This window comes from Pongo abelii, chromosome 1, assembly GCF_028885655.2.
Source record: "Pongo abelii isolate AG06213 chromosome 1, NHGRI_mPonAbe1-v2.0_pri, whole genome shotgun sequence".
Lineage (NCBI taxonomy): Eukaryota > Metazoa > Chordata > Mammalia > Primates > Hominidae > Pongo > Pongo abelii.
In genome coordinates, this window is record NC_071985.2 from 38,167,501 (window position 1) to 38,187,260 (window position 19,760).

Genomic DNA, 19,760 nt, shown 5'->3' on the forward strand with positions numbered 1-19,760 from the left:
AGGAACCTGGTGATAAGGCAAAGGAAAAACAGTAAAAAGGAAAAGAGAAAGGGGAGAATAGGGCAAAAACTATGAGAGACATAAAGAAACAGTAATAAAAGAGCACAACAAATCTAAAAAAGTTAAAAAAAAAAAAAAAGAAAAAGGAGATAGGAAAAATTAGGTAAACATATGTTCCCCCAAAAAGGGAGTAACAAGAATGGAGGAGGAACTCTATTCAGAAGGGATATATATTGTTAACTGAGACCCTAACTTTACACTAAGGAAGTTCACACTGAGTTCACGCACAGGCAATCTGATGCTACCTTGGCCGTGGAAGGTGGATAAAAAAGGCCCTTGGTACCCAAGGATAACTGGTACTGAAATCAATTTAAAACAGGTCAAAATATTTTATAGTAAATAGTAAATGGTAAGAAAATAAAAGGTTGATTCAGTTCAATCTGAAATGTGAAACTAAAACCTGTAGAAAGTAGTTCTTTTTTAAAAATAGTTAAAGACGTGTTTAATACACTTTATTTTTTGGCATATCTTTTCTGACTATACAATGGTGCAACATCCTTTGGCTTTGAAATTTACATGATCATAAAATGGGTCATTTTTTGTTTTAAAGGCTTATTGAAATAATTTTCTCAAGGGCCTCTCTTAATACTTTGTTCTCAAATTATTCTTTTGTGAAGTGCTTGCCTGTGAGTGATCACTTTTTTCTTTAGTGGTTAATTCTGCTGGATACTCATCTGTCAGTTCTGTAGGTGACTAATGTCATTCTCTTGCAGTTTAACAGACTTCATGAAGTTTCTCATCTTTTGCAAAGTATGCAATTTCATTTTGGTTTGTGTTGTACTTGCATTGTATTAGCAAGAGAGTGACAGAGAAGGATAATGATGTAGTGAATGGGACAGATAACAGCTACAGCTAAAGTTAATTAGGAAGAGTTGGTGAGTAGAGCCTAATTTTATAAATGATTGGTTTATTAGTCAATGTTCTTGTTTGGCAATTTTTGCTTCTCCATGCATTACACGGATTAATGACCAGTTGGATATCGAGGATCTTCTGTACATACAACTTGCAGTAACTATGTTGTAGGTTGCTCTAAGGATTAAATATAACTAAATATGAGGATATATTTAGACTATATCTAAAAAGGCATCTGGCACACTGCCTAAGCAAATAAAAGCTGATCAATTCATGTTTATTAAATCTGAAAGAAACTGGAGGGAAAGGTATCATTAATGAAAAGGTAACAAAAAATGAAAGAAAACATGCATTACAAAATTTTTTTTCATCTAAACTTCAGAAAGCTTACAAATCAGAAGATGAATGAATACAACTAACTTTAAAGTTAAAAAGTACAGAGTATACAGGGGAATTTCAAGACGGGAGAAAAAGTCACAATGATTTAAGTGGGGAAACAGAACAAGTAAAGGTTGGAGACTGAGATGGGTTTTAGGATAGGAAAAGCTTCTGAAAGGCAAATAATGGGAAGGCAATCCACATGTAAGGGAAAACGGGATATGTGTCAGTAAGAAGTGATAGCCTGGAAAGTTGGTGATATTTAACTAAATTAAAATATGATAAGGGCCATCCACTTTTGGAAGGGTAGTAAAAATCAAGGTTGATAAGTTCACACAAAATTTAATAAGCAATAGTTGTGTTTTGTTTTGAGGGGCAAGGGGTCAGGGGTATGATCATAACTAAAATAAAACTTTAATCCTGGAAAGCTGGGAGAGGGACAATGCTGTTAAGAACCTGAGAAATCAAGAAATGCTGATGTGGGAGATGTGGGAAGGTGAGGTTAAGATTTAATTTAATTTGGGATACAATGAGAATGAGGTATTCGACATTCAGGTGGAGTTCAGGTTCCACTTGAGGCTAAAATCAGATTCATTTATTTAAACACAGTTTTGAAGACTCTGGGAAATTTTTATAAGAAAAAACAATGGAGTCATATCTTACTCAGGTCTAAAATTGGCCTACAATAATTTTTTTAATTTTTTTTTCAAGATTACTTTTGAAATGTCTTTAAAAAGGTAGCCAGAGACAGGCACACAGTCTGTCAACACACCCACACAGCCAGGTATTCCTCCAGCATTGGAATGGACCACTAGTTTTTCAGTTAAACCACAGATGAAGCTGTTGGCTTGAATTTAGGGTAGTGTTGTTTTTTACACACACACACACACACACACACACACTAGATTCTCTCTCAGTTCAAAGAGACACACAGAAGGCATGCAGAAACTAAGATTGACTAAAGAAATAGTGGTTTCTCAATTCTCAGCTCACTACTGCTCACTGTGGGGCATACATTCAATAAACGGAGTGTAAGCAGAATTGCCAGCACTACTGCACTTGCTATTGCTAAATATTCTTTCTCTTTTATTTGACTGAATGTCTGGATAAATTTGTGTAATTTAAATGAACATATGATATGACTTTAACACAGTAAAATAATGAGATTGTGCATCCAAGACAGGGGAAATGAATTTTGAGAACAACTTGGAGAATGCCTATATGTATAGAAGACAAACCAGGGAACAGAAGAAGAGTTATAAAAGAGAACATAACCTCTCAAAAGTTAAAGGAAGAAAAAGAAGGGTAGTCATCTATATCAAGGGTTCAGAAAAAGGCAAGGGGAATCAGAAGTTAAAAGTTGTGGAATGTGGTCATCAGTGCCAATGCTAACCTTTATAAGAGGCAGCTCAGTGGAAAAATGCAGAAGGGGCTGAATGTGGTGGCTCACACCTATAATTCCAGCACTTTGGGAGGCCGAGGCGGGCGGATCACTTGAGCCCAGGAGTTTAAGACCAGCCTGGGCAACACAGCAAGACCTCGTCTCTACTAAAATTACAAAAAATTTGCCAGGTGTGGTGGTGTGCCTGTGGTCCCAGCTACTCAGGAGGCTGAGGTGGGAGAATCACCTGATCCCAGGAGATGGAGGTTGCAGAGAGCTGAGATCACGCCACTGCACTCCAGCCTGGGTGACAGGAGTGAGACTGTCTCAAAAAAAAAAAAAAAAGAAAGAAAAAGAAAAATGCAGAAGGGATGGTTGAAACTGTATAGGATTACACAGTCAGTGTGTGACAAGTGGAAGCAGAAGAGGGGGAAGAGTGAAGAAAAAATAGGGTCAAAAATTTTAAATATACAGGACTCACATAAGTTATTGATTTTAATATTGTCTTTTAAACCTGAGAAACTTTGGTAGAGATTAAAGAAAGAACAACTAGAATATATCTAGGAATCTAAAACTGCGTGGTAGCTGTAGTTAGCTACATGGTATCACAGAGTATATTCTTCTACAAAAACACCTATCTGAAATGCTGTTGATTTAAAAATAACATAATAATATAAAATAAGACAATCTAATATATAATAATATGAAAGGTCCCAAAAAGCCTTCTAGAACTATCTATGACATCCTTAGTGAATTCGGCATTTTTACTCCATCCTTTCCCTGCTAAATTGTTTTCACATCTTTCCCATTTTCGTCAGTGGTAGATTCATACTACCTCTGAGTTGAAAGAGATGGAAAATGTCACCAAATTAAACCTTCTACTCGATGCTGAAAATTCCACCCAACATCCATAATGAAAGAATGTCGTCTACCTTTGCAGGAAAATAACTATAGATGGGGAATTTACAGCTTCAAAAAGCACTCCTTTTTCAGTTACACTTATTCTTCCTTCTGGATTCATCAATCTTTCCTCCACCTACCCATTTACCTCCATCCAAAACAAATCAAATCAGAAGACATGCCAGCGACACCCTCAACACTCTCACATACGTTCAAGGAGACATATTAATTTCCTACCTTGCAATGTTCTTTGGGTTTACTACTTGCTTCCATTCCTATAACTAATACCCAACCCTACTGATACCCCTTTATCATTGACGACTTACATGCTTAATATTTTAGCAGCTATCAAGTTTCCCTGTTCTAATTTATCCTGTATAATAATGTCATAACTTTTCTAAAATTAAAAATTTTCTTTACAACCTTCTGTACTAAAGAAACTACAGGGTCTTTCCATTTGACTTAATTTAAAAGGCAAACTTCTCTTTCTGGCTTTCTTTTCTTTTTTTTTTGAGATGGAGTCTCACTCTGTCGCCCAGGCTGGAGTGCAGTGGCGCGATCTCAGCTCACTGCAAGCTCCACTTCCCGGGTTCACGTCATTCTCCTGCCTCAGCCTCCTGAGTAGCTGGGACTACAGGTGCCCGCCACCACGCCCAGCTAATTTTTTTGTATTTTTAGTAGAGATGGGGTTTCACTGTGTTAGCCAGGATGGTCTCGATCTCCTGACCTCGTGATCCACCCGCCTCAGCCTCTCAAAGTACTGGGATTACAGGCGTGAGCCACCACGCCCGGCCCTCTTTCTGGCTTTCACAAAGACTTTATACTGTGGCCTTGCCCACTGATGTCTATCACAAAGATGCCCCTACTCAACCCTGCTAACATCTCTCATATACCATGTTCATTCCTTCTCTGCATCCAAGTTTGCCTTCCTAAGTAGACAATATGCTTCTTGAGAAAAGACTGTTTTACATTTCCGTGGAATCCTCAATAGCAATTAATTAGCACAATAATGAGCACATAATAAGTGCTCAGGGAATACCTGTTGACTCATTTTTAAAAGTGCTCTTAATTTCCCCCTACTAGATTTATATTTTTGAATGTACTGTTCAACACTAAACCATTGCTATTATTCCCTCTGCCTGGAATGACCTCTTTGGTCCTTTCTGTATGTGCAAAAAATCCCTCTTATCCTTCAAACCTCAGCTGCAGTATACCCCATCTAAGAAGTCTTCTCTAACTGTCCTTGCCAGAATGAATAATGCCCACTTGTTTCCCTGTATACTTGCTTATAAATCTATCATACAACTTTTATCAGTTTGTCTTATAACATCTAGACTGCAAGTTCTTTTTTTTAAAAAGCAGATGGAAAAATCACATCATCTTGTCCACATCTTTATGTGTTCCCCCTTCCCACACACTTCTGACCGGGCCTAACACAGTGCCTCATATGAAACAGTTAATCAATAAATACTTGTGGAAGTGAATGGACTTTCTTCAACCCATTTTTCCCTAAATGAAAATAAGAAATACAACCAAATTAATAAGTAAAGCACTTTACTAACAGCTTACTTTTAGTAGAGTTACTTCATTTGATGGCTTATTGTAATTATTCCAAAGCTTACTAACATTCTTTGACTAGATATGGTTTAAACTAAAGGTAAGGAGATAGATTACCTGATTCTTCAAGTTCTTTACTGTACTTGTTAATCTGAAACACATCTATTCAAGTTGCCTTCCTCCCCAAAGCAGTAAGAATAATATGACAAATATAAGTATATCCTGGGGACTCTCTAGATGATACAACATATATACATTTTTCACATCATGTAAGTTCAATAAATCACCCAAAGTAGTATCCAAACTTCAGTATATAGATGGTGGAGTGTTAACATTTTGGTTATTTTATTTTGATCATTATTTTTATAATAAATCAAAAATTACAATAAATGTTTGATAACTTCTCACCCAATAGCTGCATTAAAATGTGGAAATGTAATATATAATTTTGCTATTACATAAAAACTTCCAAATGTAAGAGGCAACATGACATATACTAATATAGAAGTCCAATCAGGACTCTGAAAAGATGAGCTATAGCCAGAGTTTCATTATTTACTAGTTCTGTCACCTTGAACAAGTTGGTTAACCTCCCTGATTTCCAGTTTCCTCATGTAAAATAATAGTATCTGGTTCACCTATCTGTATGGATTTACATAAAAATCAAATGAGATAGCACATAGGGAAGCTATAAAATGCTACTGGATTTTCACATCTTTCTTTATATAAAGTTAATGAGTGAGGCTGTCCTATAATTTTATGGAAAATATGAGATTAGAATTATCCTTTTCTTGAAAACTTAGTAAACGTTTTCTGTAAAATTGTCTGGGCCTGGAGTTTTCTTGTGAGAGAAAAATGTTAATTATTCTTTCATTTTATTTAATGATTACTAATTATTCAGCTTTTCTTTCTTTTTCAGGCAATTTTGATAAGACACATTTTCCTAGGAATTTCTACATTTTATTTTTCACACTTACTAGTATAAAGTTCTTCCGGCTATTCCCATAATGTTTTTAATATCTGCAGTATTTTATTTACATTTTAGATTACAAAATTATAGACAGTTAAAATTGTTTGCTTTCATGCATTTTAGTGCATAATACAAAATTAAAATAATTTTTGTTGCAATAATATAACAAAATAAGATAGTAATTTTTGGTATTATATTATCCTTAAATAATTGTTACTAGAATGTTTGTCAGTCTACCTGTGGGCCAGGAATGAGGTATCAGTCTTTGTATTATTTTTCACTCTTTTCCATAACCTAACCTTCTTGAAAGAGATTATGCAAAACAGTGAAAAACAACTTTTTTCATAAGTCTTCCTTTCTGAAAGACACTGATGACTAAGATGGCATATGGTACATAATTTCTGAAGTACTACTGTTCTGCCTCCCCACAGCCTCTCACATAAATTTCATCTGTAGATATTTCAGTTAACCAAGTTCTTTTCCCCTTCTGGGGAAAAAAAGTCCCAATAAGACCAAATAAGATTATTTGATTATCACAAACATAGAAAGGCAAATCCAGGATATGAAGCATAATAAGGAAATGTTAAGGAGAGAAAAAAGATATAATAGAAGCTCCTAGAAAAAGACCTGATTGGACGTTAAGGGAATGTAAGTACCCCTATAATTACCACAAGTATCAAAAACATATTTAGGTTTCAACTGAAATAGAAGACTTGAGAAAATGGTCAATCTATACCTTGTTTTTGTAAGTACAAGAATGTAAGTCCACATACTAAAATTGTAAGTGGAAGCTGGGCCAAAGACAATTATCTTAAATTAAAATAAAAATTTGTTAAAATAATCTAGCTTGTTTTCTTATTTTTCTTGCTGTGTTACCAATTCACACAAGCAGGAAAGGGCTTTCAGCAAACATTGCTGTAGACCCAGAAATACACTAGCTTGCTCATCAATGAGCTTCTAGTTTCACATACACTGTTCCTACTACTATTTTCCCTAAGTGCTTTGCTTGCTATGAATTTCTAAGGGCAGGAAATAAATAATTTAACTTAAATACAAAATGATTAACCAAGCCTCATAAGATCATCTAAATAAAAAGAGACATAATAAATTATCCATATTATGAAACCTTCAAAGTATTAATGATGCATGTGACCAAAATAGTACTTGGACACTAGATAACTGAAAAAATAAATTTTCACTATACTTAATCACATGTATCCTTCAATAACATACCTCAGGAGGTTTGAATTCTTCAATTCCACCTTCCATTTTCTGTTTAAGTGCACTGTTTACTTGCTTAGCATTCTGAACCTTCAACAAAATAATCCCAAATGTGAATCAGATCGCGTACTTAGGTAAATTTGTGAGTACTCAATTAAGTGAAAAGAATATATTCCAAACCCCTCTTAAATTTTATTTTAGGAGAATAGTCATACTAATCACACTTGGGTTATGACATGCCACTAATTCAACTTATACATGTATGAACTAATTAAACATCTAACAGACTAAAACACTAAATATCTTTGAATATCATGGTTTTGAATATCTTTTAGCAACAACCTTTATAACCAAAGACAACTGGCATACATAGGAATTAAATTCCATCAATTTTTCTCATTACCATAGTGTTTTGACTAAATAAGAATGTTTCCAATAGTAATGATGATGGTAGCTAACATTTATTAGGTATTTATTATATATAAAACATCATTCTCAGTCCTTTATATGTAATAAATCACTTAATTCTCAAAACCACTCTGTGAGGTATGTACAATCAGTTCTGCTATAACATGATAAATACATTAAAAGTCACTGAACTAGCCAGGTACAGTAGCTCACGCCTAAAATCCTAGTGTTTTGGGAGGCCAGGAGTCTGAGACCACCCTGGCAATATAGTGAGAACCTGTCTCTATGAAAAAAAAAAAAAAATTAGCTGGTCATGGTGGCATGAACCTGTAGTCCTAGTTATTCAGGAGGCTGAGGTGGGAGGATTGCTCAAGCCCAGGAGTTCAAGGTTACAGTGAGCTGTGATTATGCCAATGCACTCTAGCCTAGGCGACAAAGCAAGACCCTGTCTTAAAAAAAAAGGCCAGGCGCGGTGGCTCATGCCTGTAATCCCAGCACTTTGGGAGGCCGAGGCAGGCGGATCATGAGGTCAGGAGATCAAGACCATCCTGGCTAACATGGTGAAACCTCGTCTCTACTAAAAATACAAAAAATTAGCCGGGCATGGTGGCGGACGCCTGTAGTCCCAGCTACTCAGGAGGCTGAGGCAGCAGAATGGCGTGAACCCAGGAGGCAGAGCTTGCAGTGAGCTGAGATCGCGCCACTGCACTCCAGCCTGGGCAACAGAGCGAGACTCCGTCTCAAAAAAAAAAAAAAAAAAAAGAAAGAAAGAAAAGTCAGTGTGCTATGCAAAATTCATAATAAAAACCACAGGGCTTGTAGGGTAAAGGAGGTTGGGACACAACATTAAAAAACTTCAATGACACATAAGACAGGAACCTAATAAAAATGGCAACACAGTTTTACACAATCTAAATGATTTGTTTTTAATCCATAAATGCTACAACAAAGACAGTACTTTACCTTGAAAAAAAACCTGAAGGTTGCTTATGGAAGTGGGAGTCAAAATGGTTGTAGTTTGTGAATTATTGTGGAAGTGGTAGGAGGGTTACTTGAAATCAGATGAAAAGTTTTAATACCATATGTGTATGGTTCATAAGACACAGTGAATTGAGGTAGCTGGTACATGTTTGAGATGTGTGTGCGCTCAGTTCAGCTGGGTACATTTTGTTTTGCTGACAAAAATCATACATAAACAAACAAAAAATACATGTTATGCTCAAATTGTTCCTGAGTATATTAACTGCATTAGGACAAATCCACATTTTCAAAAAAAAAGTTATAGCAGAACAGACTCTACTTATATTATAACCATTTTACAGATGAGGAATATAAGGCACAGAGAAGTTAAGAAACCTTCCTAAGGCTAGGAGATACAACCTGAATTTAAACCATACCAAGTTTTTAACTTCTACTCTACTAGCAATATTATTAGTCTCCATTTAGACTGTTAAGGGTTAGGATTGTTTACTTTTTTCCTCTGTTTCTCCTCCCTAGTGTGGACAACGAAATATTTATAAAGTAATTTATGAACTATTTTCACTAGAGATCTTAAAACCACAGCTAAAATGCATAAAATCTAGGATGGTTCAAGGGTAGTCAGCTGGCCATGTTAGATAGACATACAGAGATAAAATGTAAAGTCTGAATTCTCGAGGATTTCATAGACTAGTGGGGAGATAAGTAAACATAAACGTATGATAAAAGCTAAAACACCTAACATAGACTTGGAGAGAGAAAGAGAGAGAATGAGAGAGTAAATGTGCTTCTATATATGTTGATGAACAGGTGGTGGGGAAGATTAGGGAAAGTGTTCCGAAGAAAAGGACAGCTAAACTGAGTTCTAAAGAATTAAACTGGCAGACAAGCTTGGGAGGAAGGACTGCATTCCAGGCAGAATAACACTTAGGAAGACAGAAAAGCCCTAAGGCAAAGGCAAGAAGTTAGACTGGGGCCAGACCGAGGAATTTTAATTTTGCCTAAAGATTGAAGGAAACCTAAAGGATTTTTAAGCAAGGGAACAAAATGACCATATCTGCCTTTTAGAAAGACAGTTCTGGTAGTAATGTGAAGAAGAAAATAGGGTAAAGAGGATGGAAATTAATTTAACAATCCAGGTGAGAAATAATAAATAATTAAGAAAACTTTCATTAAAACTGTAGGAATGAAGGAAGGATGGTAGTGGTATGCAGAGATTAAAGAAATACCTTGGAAACAAAATTAAGACTTATTTATTTATTTATTTATTTATTTTTGGAGACAGAGTCTCACTCTGTCGCCCAGGCTAGAGTGCGGTGGCGCGATCTCAGCTCACTGCAACCTCTGCCGCCCGGGTTCAAGCTATTCTCCTGCCTCAGCCTCCTGAGTAGCTGGGATTACAGGCGCCTGCCACCGTGCCTGGCTAATTTTTGTAGTTTTAGTAGAGACGGGGTTTCACCATGTTGGCCAGGCTGGTCTTCAACTCCTAACCTCGCGATTCACCTGCCTTGGCCTTCCAAAGTGCTGGGATTACAGGCATGAGCCACTGCACCTGGCCAAGACATCTTTTTAAACACTTGATTGTGCAGAATTAGGGGGAATTGAGGCTAACTGGTCACTGGCTTCAGTAACCGAGAGTATGTGGCACTACTCACTGAGACAGAGAATACAAAACGTGGAACAGATAACCAGGGTGAGTGTGGAAGAATTCGGTTTGAACACTGCATATGAGATGTTTGTGACATAAAAGTAGCCGTGGTTAACAGGATTTGTAAACCCATGAGTGCAAACCTTTACTGTGTCACACATCAAATGAATAACCAAGTTAGGAAGTTAAAGCTTAAAGTGCCTTCTAAAAAAATCAATAAAAATAGTCCCTAAGTGTAGGAGTAGTAGTACTGAGAATGAAGTATGAATACAGGTGACTGAGTACACTTTATTCCTTTATGTTTTTAGTGCATTTAAAGTATTACAGCAAATGATTTACAAGTTTTCTAAAGAGGATTGCTGTGGTTTGGAAGATAGGCATCTTGCATTCATAGTTTGACTAAAGGCTAAGCATTTAACCAAATATGAGATGCGTTGGTGGTATAGTGGTGAGGATAGCTGCCTTCTAAATATGTACTATACACACACATACTCCAGAGAGTCACAAAGTCAAGTAAAAGAAATTCCAAAAAGAAAGACATGGCTGACAGTGTCAAACATTACTGAGTAGTCAAAGGAGTTAAAAACCAAGAAGGCAGCATTAGATGTGGCCACTTGTTCATAAGTGATTTTTTTTTCCACTGTAAACCTTGAACTCCTAGGCTCAAGCGATCCTCTCTCCTCAGCCTCTCTTGTGTTGCTAGGACTACACTACAGATACACACAACCACGTTTGGCTATTTTTAAAATTTTTTTTATAGAGATAAAGTCTCACTATGTTGCTCAGGCTGGTGTCAAACTCCTGGCCTAAAGTGATGTTCCTGTCTTGGCCTCCCAAAGTGTTGGGATTACAGGCATGAGCCACTATGTCAGCCCATAAATGATCTTCGGAGAGGTGTTTCAGTAGAACTGGAATACCATATGGGGCAGAAACTAGATTAGAAAGGGTTGGAGAATAAGTTTTGGTATGAAAGCAGAGGAAGCAAATGTGGCCTATGTTAGAGAACCAGAAAAGCAGTTTGGGTGAATAACCAGGACCAAGGAATAGAAAAATCTGAACATGTTTAAGATAGAGAATCTTGATCCCACACTATACTGTTGCAAGGTTCTTACATTTTGTAAGCAGAATATAGTAGTCCTCCCATATCCGCAAGGGATACAGTCCAAAACTCCCAGTGGATGCCTGAAACTGTGGATAGTACCAAATCATAACATATACAGGTTGAGTATTCCCTTATCCAAAATGCTTGGAACCAGAAGTGTTTCAAATTTCAGGGGATTTTGGGATATTTGCATAATATATACCAGTTGCACATCCCTAATCCGAAAACCCAAAATCCAAAATACTCCAATGACCATTTCGTTTGAGCATTATGTCAGTGCTCAAAAAGTTTCAAATTTTGGAGCATTTCAGATTTTCAGATTAGGGATGCTCAATCTATACTGTTTTTCCCTATATATACATACCTATGATAAAGCTTAATTTATAAATTAGGCACAATAAGAGAATAACAATAGCTAATTAAAAATAGAACAATTATAACAATATACTGTAATAAAAGCTATGTGAATATAGTCTGTTTCTCAAAATATCTTATTGTGCTGTACTGCAAGTAACTGAAACCATGGAAAGTGAAACTACGGATTAAGGGAGGACTACTGTAATATTAACTAAATATGCAGTGATAAGCTAAGGATGAATATTGTAATCACAAAAGCAAAAACAAACAAACAAACAAGAAAATGCAAAAGATATAGCTGAAAAATGTAAATATGACCATGGTCCACCTTTCCTTAAAGTCCTTCAGCAGTTTCCTAACTCAGGATGAATTTCAAATTTCTTAACATGATTTTCTTATAAATCCCTGTCTACCTCTACTGTAACCTGCTAAAGGCAAGTAGAAACTAACAAAGAGCTTTAAGATGAGTGACAGTGATCAGACCAGTGCTTTAAAAAGATAACACTGGCAACAATGTGTAACCTCCAGCTAAAGAGAAGTAATAGAAAGAATCAACAAGAGGCCGAGTGTGGTGGCTCATGCCTATAATCCCAGCACTTTGAGGCGCAGGCAGGAAGATCGCTTGAGCCCAGGAGTTCGAGACAAGCCTGGGTAACATAGCAAGAACCTTTCTCTACAAAAAATTAAAATAAAAAAAATAAGGAAAAAAAAAGAATCAACAAGATAGTTATTGTCAGGCAAGTGATAGCAAGAGCCTAAATGGGCAGTAGTGATGAGATAAAAAAGAGGGAATTGATTTAAAGGAAATTTCAAAGGTAAAACTCACATAACTTGGTTACCACTTTGGTTTACATGTGTTGGGAAAGGGATAACAGCAGGGGATGAATAAAAGATGATTCTGATGTTTCAATAGACAGGAAACGGAGAAAAAAATCTTTTAGGGGAAGACCTAGCAGGCAGCTGGAACTATAGCTAACGAGCTTGAGAAAAGTCACAGCTTGAGAAATAAGACTCAGAAGTCACTGGCATAGAGTATAGGGTTGGTTGATATAGACCAAGAAAGTACAGATTTAGAAGAATATCTAGATTTAAGGGATAAGAAAAAAATAACAAAACAAACAAAAAATAGGAAAAGACAACTAAGAAAGGCCAGAGATCTAACAACAACGAATAACTGAGTACTTAATATGTGCCAGGCACTGTTTTAAGCACTTACCATATATTATCTTGTTTAATTCCTCGCAACCACTATACTATTATCCACATTTCGAGATGAGAAAACTGAGGCTGAAAGAAGTTAAAGAGCTCCTCTAAGGTTACACAGGAAGGAGATGGTATAGCCAGGGTTAGAACTTAACAGGTTCACTGACTCTAGATGCTGATTTTTAACTACTATCTGATTATGATGATGCTGCCCTTACAATACTACTAGTACTACTACTGATGATGATGATGATAGTGATGATGAACAACCATTACTCACTGAGCACTCAAAATGTGCCAAGCACTACTAAACAATCTACACGTATCACTGCAAATAATTCCCAATAACCTGCAAGAGAAGAATATTATCCCCGATTTTATAGATAGAACATTGAAGCTTACAGAGGTTATATAATTTGCCCAAGACCACAGAGCTAACAGGCAGCAATGCTGGGATTCAAATCTAGAACAGGTGGAGGTATCTTCTAAGTTGGACATAAGATAAACTTTTAAAAATGAAACCTGCATAAGTGGATGGCTGAGAAAAATCTGCAAACAACTGAGCTCAACCTAGGTAAAAGCGGATAGCCAAAATGCACACAATCATTAAAAAAATTATTTTTATAAAATACCTGACGTTTTAGAGAGATCAGCTCCATGTCCAGTTGCCTCAGGATGGTGTTGGCTGCATTGGGACTACAGGAAACTGCTACCACATCTTCCTGGGTTAAATACATGCCCTTAGGTGGACGGCACTTAGAACGCTGAGAATGATGGCGATGTTGTAAACTCTGATACTCTCTTCTTCCAAGACCAATCTTGCTAGTTTGGACAGGTTGTTCAGTATTACCCTAAGAGAATAAAAGCAGAATAACAGGTCACTTGGTTTTCACAAATGTATAAAGTGAAAACAGTCTATTAATATTAGAAGTATCTGCTGCAATAAGTACACATAAAAAAACACTTCTAACCAATTATATATTATGTACAAGTCCACACACACACACACATAGCACTCACCAACTGGGGGGAAAAGCACACAACATAATATATCCTTGCTTAATCCACTCAATCAAATGTTTGATTTTTAGGCCCAGAGGACTAGGAATAAGTGAAAAAATAAGCTAAGACTCTAAACTTTCCTATGTACTTCAAGATGTGATATATTTTCCCTCAGCAATAAAGGGGGGGAAAAGCCAACTTATTAAATGCAAAGTTCCCCTAAAAATAAAAATTAGAAAGAAAAAAGGGGGCAATTTAGAAATTATGACACATAGCAGATTAGACAGCTGGTTAAAGAGAGATAACATTTCATTTTTACTTTACAGTTGCTGAAAGAAAACTATGCCTCTAAAGGTTAAAAGGGACACAATTATCTTAACCCTGAAAATATTTCTAACTTCCAAATCGATGACTAAAATAAAAGTAAATTTATGTCTCGGAAGAGTTAAAAGTATAACAATGATGACTGTGATGTTTTAAGCATTATTTCATTATAAGTTGTTCTTAAAGTATGATATAAAAACACATTATTCTGAAAGAATAATCTAGAAACTATATCTTTTAGGTTGAAGATTATTTCAATGAATATATTTAATAATCCAATTTTTTTTTTTTTGAGACAGGGTCTCACTCTGTCACCCGGGCTAAGTGCAGTGGCATGAGCACTGCTCACTGTAGCCTTTTGACTTCCTGGGCTCAAGTGATCCTCCCACCTCAGCCTCCTGAGTAGCCAGGACTACAGTTGTGTGCCATTATGCCTGGCTAATATTTTTTTTTTTGTAGAGATGGGAGTCTCACCATGTTGCCCAGGCTGGTCTCAAACTCCTAGACTCAAGAGATCTGCCTACCTCGGGCTCTCAAAGTGCTAGGATTACAGGCATGAGCCAACACGCCCGGCCTAATACTCCAATTTCTTAGAAAAGGAACTCTTAGTAAAATTCGTTAAAAAAAAATTTTTTTTTTTTGGTCCCCCAGGCTGGAGTGCAGTGGCGTGATCTTGGCTTACTGTAACCTCTACCTGGGCTCAAGCAATTCTCCTGCCTCAGCCTCCAGAGTAGCTGGGATTACAGGCACCCGCCATCATGCCCGGCTAATTTTTGTATTTTTAGTAGAGATGGGGTTTCACCATGTTAGGCAGGCTGGTCTTCAACTCCTGACGTCAGGTGATCCACTTGCCTCAGCTACCTAAAGTGCTGGGATTACAAGTGTGAGCCACTGCACCCACTAAAAATTTATTATGAAGCATAATCCACTTAATTGCTTGAAGCTAACTCCAAGCAACACATGGCGGGTCTGATGTTCAGAGAAACTCCTCCCAGTAGGGCACTACTAAAATTGCTGATCAAACATTTTTAAAAGTCTTTTAACATTCACTTCTGAGCTGGCAGGGAAGTGAGGAAATTCTTCCGAGGCCAGAAATGATGAGAAAGCAAGAATCCAGAGGGAGAATCAAGTATGCAGTAGTTGTCATTTGCCTAAAGCCAGGCTTCAATGGACAACAGGTGCAGGGCACAGGAGACAAGCCAGAATGCTAAAGGGGGAACTCCATCACTTTGTGAAGTAGGAAAAAAACACCCCTGCTCTGCAGAGGGAGGGTGTGATTAATGGGAGCCATGCCCATCTCACTCTTGGCTGGGTGGAAAGAAACCAAAAAAAAGTCTCCCAAGAGTGCCCCAACCACAGTCCTCCATTCAGGCAGGTTTAGGGCCTAAATTTATATGATCTGTTTGCCTGAAAAACCCCAAATCAAGATTTTAGTTTAAAGTGTCTTAGATTGGTAGTGCCTAGAGACAAATAACAGAAGCAAATGCAAATCCTCTCTAGAACAATGCACTTTAAACCCAGGTCTCAAAAAATCTGTTTATGATCAACAGGTCTTCACTAAATGAGCTTCTAAATGATATACTGCAGGAAAAAGGAAATTATTTTCAAAGAAAGCCCTTAGATTCAGGAAAGAAGGGTGGGCAAAATAGAAGCTAAAAGTGTGGCTAAAGCTAAACAAAACGGACTATATGTCTGATTTGTGAGATTTAAAAACCAAAATGTAACAAACTGTGGACAAAACTAGTATATAAATCAGGATGGTAGTGGATGGAGTCAAAGCATTCTAATGGCCTTCTATTAATCAGAAAGTCAATAAAGACATCAATATTAGATTTTAAGTTAAATATGCAGGATAAAATTTTCAGAGTATACAATAAGAATAGAAATATAGAAACATCCCGGCTGGGCACAGTGGCTCATGCCTGTAATCCCAGCATTTTGGGAGGCCGAGGGGGGCGGATCACGAGGTCAGGAGATTGAGACCATACTGGCTAACCCGGTGAAACCCCATCTCTATTAAAAATATGAAAAATAAGCCGAGTGTGGTGGCATGTGCCTGTAGTCCCAGCTACTCAGGAGGCTGAGGCAGGAGAATCGCTTGAACCCGGAAAGTGGAGGTTGCAGTGAGCTGAGATTGCGCCACTGCACTCCAGCCTGGGTGACAAAGCGAGACTGTCTCAAAAAAAAAAAAAAAAAAGAAAAGAAATATAGAAACATCCCAAACAAACACAGAGGGAAAGAAAATCGAGTAAGAGATGGATTCTTAATCCCCAAAAATAGGACATGAATGAAGGGAAAGAAGACTAGGAAAAGCAAGTTGAATAGAAGGTAAAAATAAGAAAGAACAAAAATACATCAGCTAAACGTGATCAATATAAATGGGCTTAACTCTTCAGATAAAATATTAATACATACGCCCAGCTATATGCTCCTTATAAGACACATACTTAAAATGTGAGGACACAGAAATGTTGAAAGTAAAATGATAAAGATAAACCAGGCAAATACTTAACAGAAGAAAAATGGTGGAGCTATCAACGTAACAGATAAAATAATCTTCAAGGCAGAAGCCAATAAAAGAGAACCTACATATTGATAAAAGGCTCAATTCAGCAGCAAGATAAAACAATTTTTATGCACCTAATAACACTAACTTCAACATATAAAAAACTACTTCTCAATAATTAGTGATCAGAATAATTGATCACATAAGCAGACAACAAAAACCAAGCTATCAAGTAGGCAAGCAGTAAGAATATGGATTTCAACCACAGAACTGACAAACCTAAATTAATGGACATATATAAAACCTTGTTACCAAGATAATATCCCTAAGCACACATGGGAAAACATTTATGAAAATTCCATACTCTGGGCTTGGAGGTTTAAAACATGTCAACAAATTCCTCAACATTCCTGCCATGGGGAAGCAGGGGTCTATATTCCTTCCCCTTGATTCTGAACCAACTTTAGTAACTCACTTATAACCACTGAATGCAAGAGAAGTGACTCTGAGTAACTTTCAAGGCTAGGCCAGAAACAGCTGAGTAGTTTCCACTTAGTGCTTCCGGGATTGATTGCTTTGGAGGAAACCAGCCATTATGGCAAGAAGTTAGATTACTCAGAGACCACCAAATTGGAGAGGCCAAATGGAATTGCTCCAACCTACAGCTAGCATCAACTACCAGCAATGTGAATGAGTCAAAAACCTTTAATAACAACCTACTTGATGTTGAAACAAAAACGATTCTCTTTACGATCAGAAAAATGTTCCCTATCATATCTTCTATTCAAATTATATTGGTGATACTAACCAGTTCAGCAAGAGAAGAAATAAGATACAAGGACCAAAAAGAAACAAAATAGCTATTATTTTCAGGTAATATAAATCACTATATAGGAAATCAAAAGTAATACAAATAAGTTATGAAGAGCAAATGTCCAAGAATAACCAAGGTACACACTCCTTAAGAAGAACCACCAAATAGCAGAACTTACCCTAGCAACTATCAAGACTTATGAGGCTTATTATAAGTAATTCAAAAAATGTGGGATTAGCAAGGAATATTTAACTGACAACAGAAGCAGAAGAGACAGCCAGGCATATGCGTATGCCTCATATATAATAAAGCTGGTATTGCAGACCAGTTGAAAAAGATATTCAATTCCGTATTAAAAAATAGCCAGGCACGGTAGGGCTCACACCTGTTATCCCAGCACTTTGGGAGGCCAAGGTGGGAGGATCACTTGAGCCCAGAAGCTCAAGACCAGTCTGAACAACGTAGCAAGACCTCATCTCTACAAAGTTTTTAAAAAAATTAGCTGGGTGTGCTGGTGCATGCCTGTAGTCCCAGCTACTTAGGAGGCAAGAGGATGGCTTGAGCCCAGGAATTTGTGGAAGCAGTGAGCTACGATTGTGTCACTGGCACACCAGCCTGGGTGACAAAACAAGACCCCCAACTGTTAAATAAATAAATAAAAGAAAGAAAGAAAGAAAGAAAGGATCTCTACCTCACAACATGAACTTATTTACTGCCACAGCAAGGAATTCAATGTAAAAAGGGAAAAGGTTTAAAATTTTCAAAAGAAAATGTAAAAGAATACTGGAATTTAAATTTAAAATTGGCCGGGCACGGTGGCTCACGCCTGTAATCCCAGCACTTCGGGAGGCTGAGGCGGATGCATCACAAGGTCAGGAGATCGAGACCATCCTGGCTAACACGGTGAAACGCTGTCTCTACTAAAAACACACACACACAAAAAACAATTAGCCAGGTGTGGTGGCAGGCGCTTGTAGTCCCAGTTACTCAGGAGGCTGAGGTAGGAGAATGGCGTGAATACGGCAGGTAGGGCTTGCAGCGAGCCGAGATCGCGCCACTGCACTCCAGCCTGGGCGACACAGCAAGACTCCATCTCAAAAAAAAAAAATAAATAATAAATTTAAAATTTATATGCTTTTGATGAAATAGCTGTTTACTTCCCTGTAGAGAGTAAAAAGACAAACCACAAACTGGTAAAAGATATTTGCTGTTAACCAAAGGACTCGTATCCAGAATATACAAAGAATTCAATAAGAAAAAACTTTTTATATTCAGTCTTTAAGAAAAAGACAAACACGCAGTGGAAAAACAGGTGAAAAAATAAAAAAATACAAGCCAGGCATGCTGGCTCATGTCTGCAATCCCAGCTACTTGGGAGGATGAAGCAGGCGGATCATTTGAGCCCAGAAGTTTGAGGCTGCAGTGGCTATGATCACACCACTGCACACTAGCTTGGGCAACAAGCAAGATTCTGTCTCTAAAAAAACAAAACAAAAACCTCCACGAATGAAACATATAACAACAGCTAATAAACAGATAGAAAAACATTCAGCCTTAGTAGTTACCTGATGAATGAAGCTGAGGACACAATGAAATGCCATCTCATATTGCCAGATTTGGAACATTTTAAAAGTCTGATCAAGCATTGGCAAGGAAGTGGACAATGGGTATTCTCACAGCCTAGTAGAGGTATATCAGCTAGAGAAAACAATTATGCCATTACCTAGGAAAGTTTAATGCGGCTATTCCCTAAAATAGAGTGACTCCATTCCAAAGAATCCTGGGACCCTGTTACTCAATAAATCACTGTTGGCATTTTGGTGAAACAATCTGTGCTTTGCACTTCAGTATAGTTGTCATCCCTTTCTCCTGCCCACTCGACAACTGAAATGCCCCACAATCACTGTTAACAATGAAAACACCTCCATAATTTCTAAATGTCCCCTATGGGGTCAGTGCTAAACCTAGCTGAGAACTATTGTACCAAAGGAACTCTTAGACATGTGTATCCAGAACATGTTCATATCAGCAGTGTCCATAATAAAAAGCTGGAAATTAAGTTTATTAATTGGAGAGTAAGTTGCAGCCTATGTATACAA

At 37.2% G+C, this 19,760-nt stretch overlaps 1 protein-coding gene across 8 annotated transcripts in view; it reads right to left on the minus strand.

The window, feature by feature from the left end:
- Positions 1-19,760, minus strand: part of RCOR3 (REST corepressor 3) — a 56,566-nt gene that overhangs the window by 13,888 nt on the left and 22,918 nt on the right. For all 8 annotated transcript variants that reach the window (XM_024256645.3, XM_024256623.3, XM_054521135.2 and 5 more), the window contains 2 exons: positions 13,648-13,866; positions 7,332-7,409 (listed from right to left, as the gene is read on the minus strand). In XM_024256645.3, the coding sequence (XP_024112413.1) occupies positions 7,332-7,409; positions 13,648-13,866 (297 nt within the window). The remainder of the gene's footprint in view (positions 1-7,331; positions 7,410-13,647; positions 13,867-19,760) is intronic.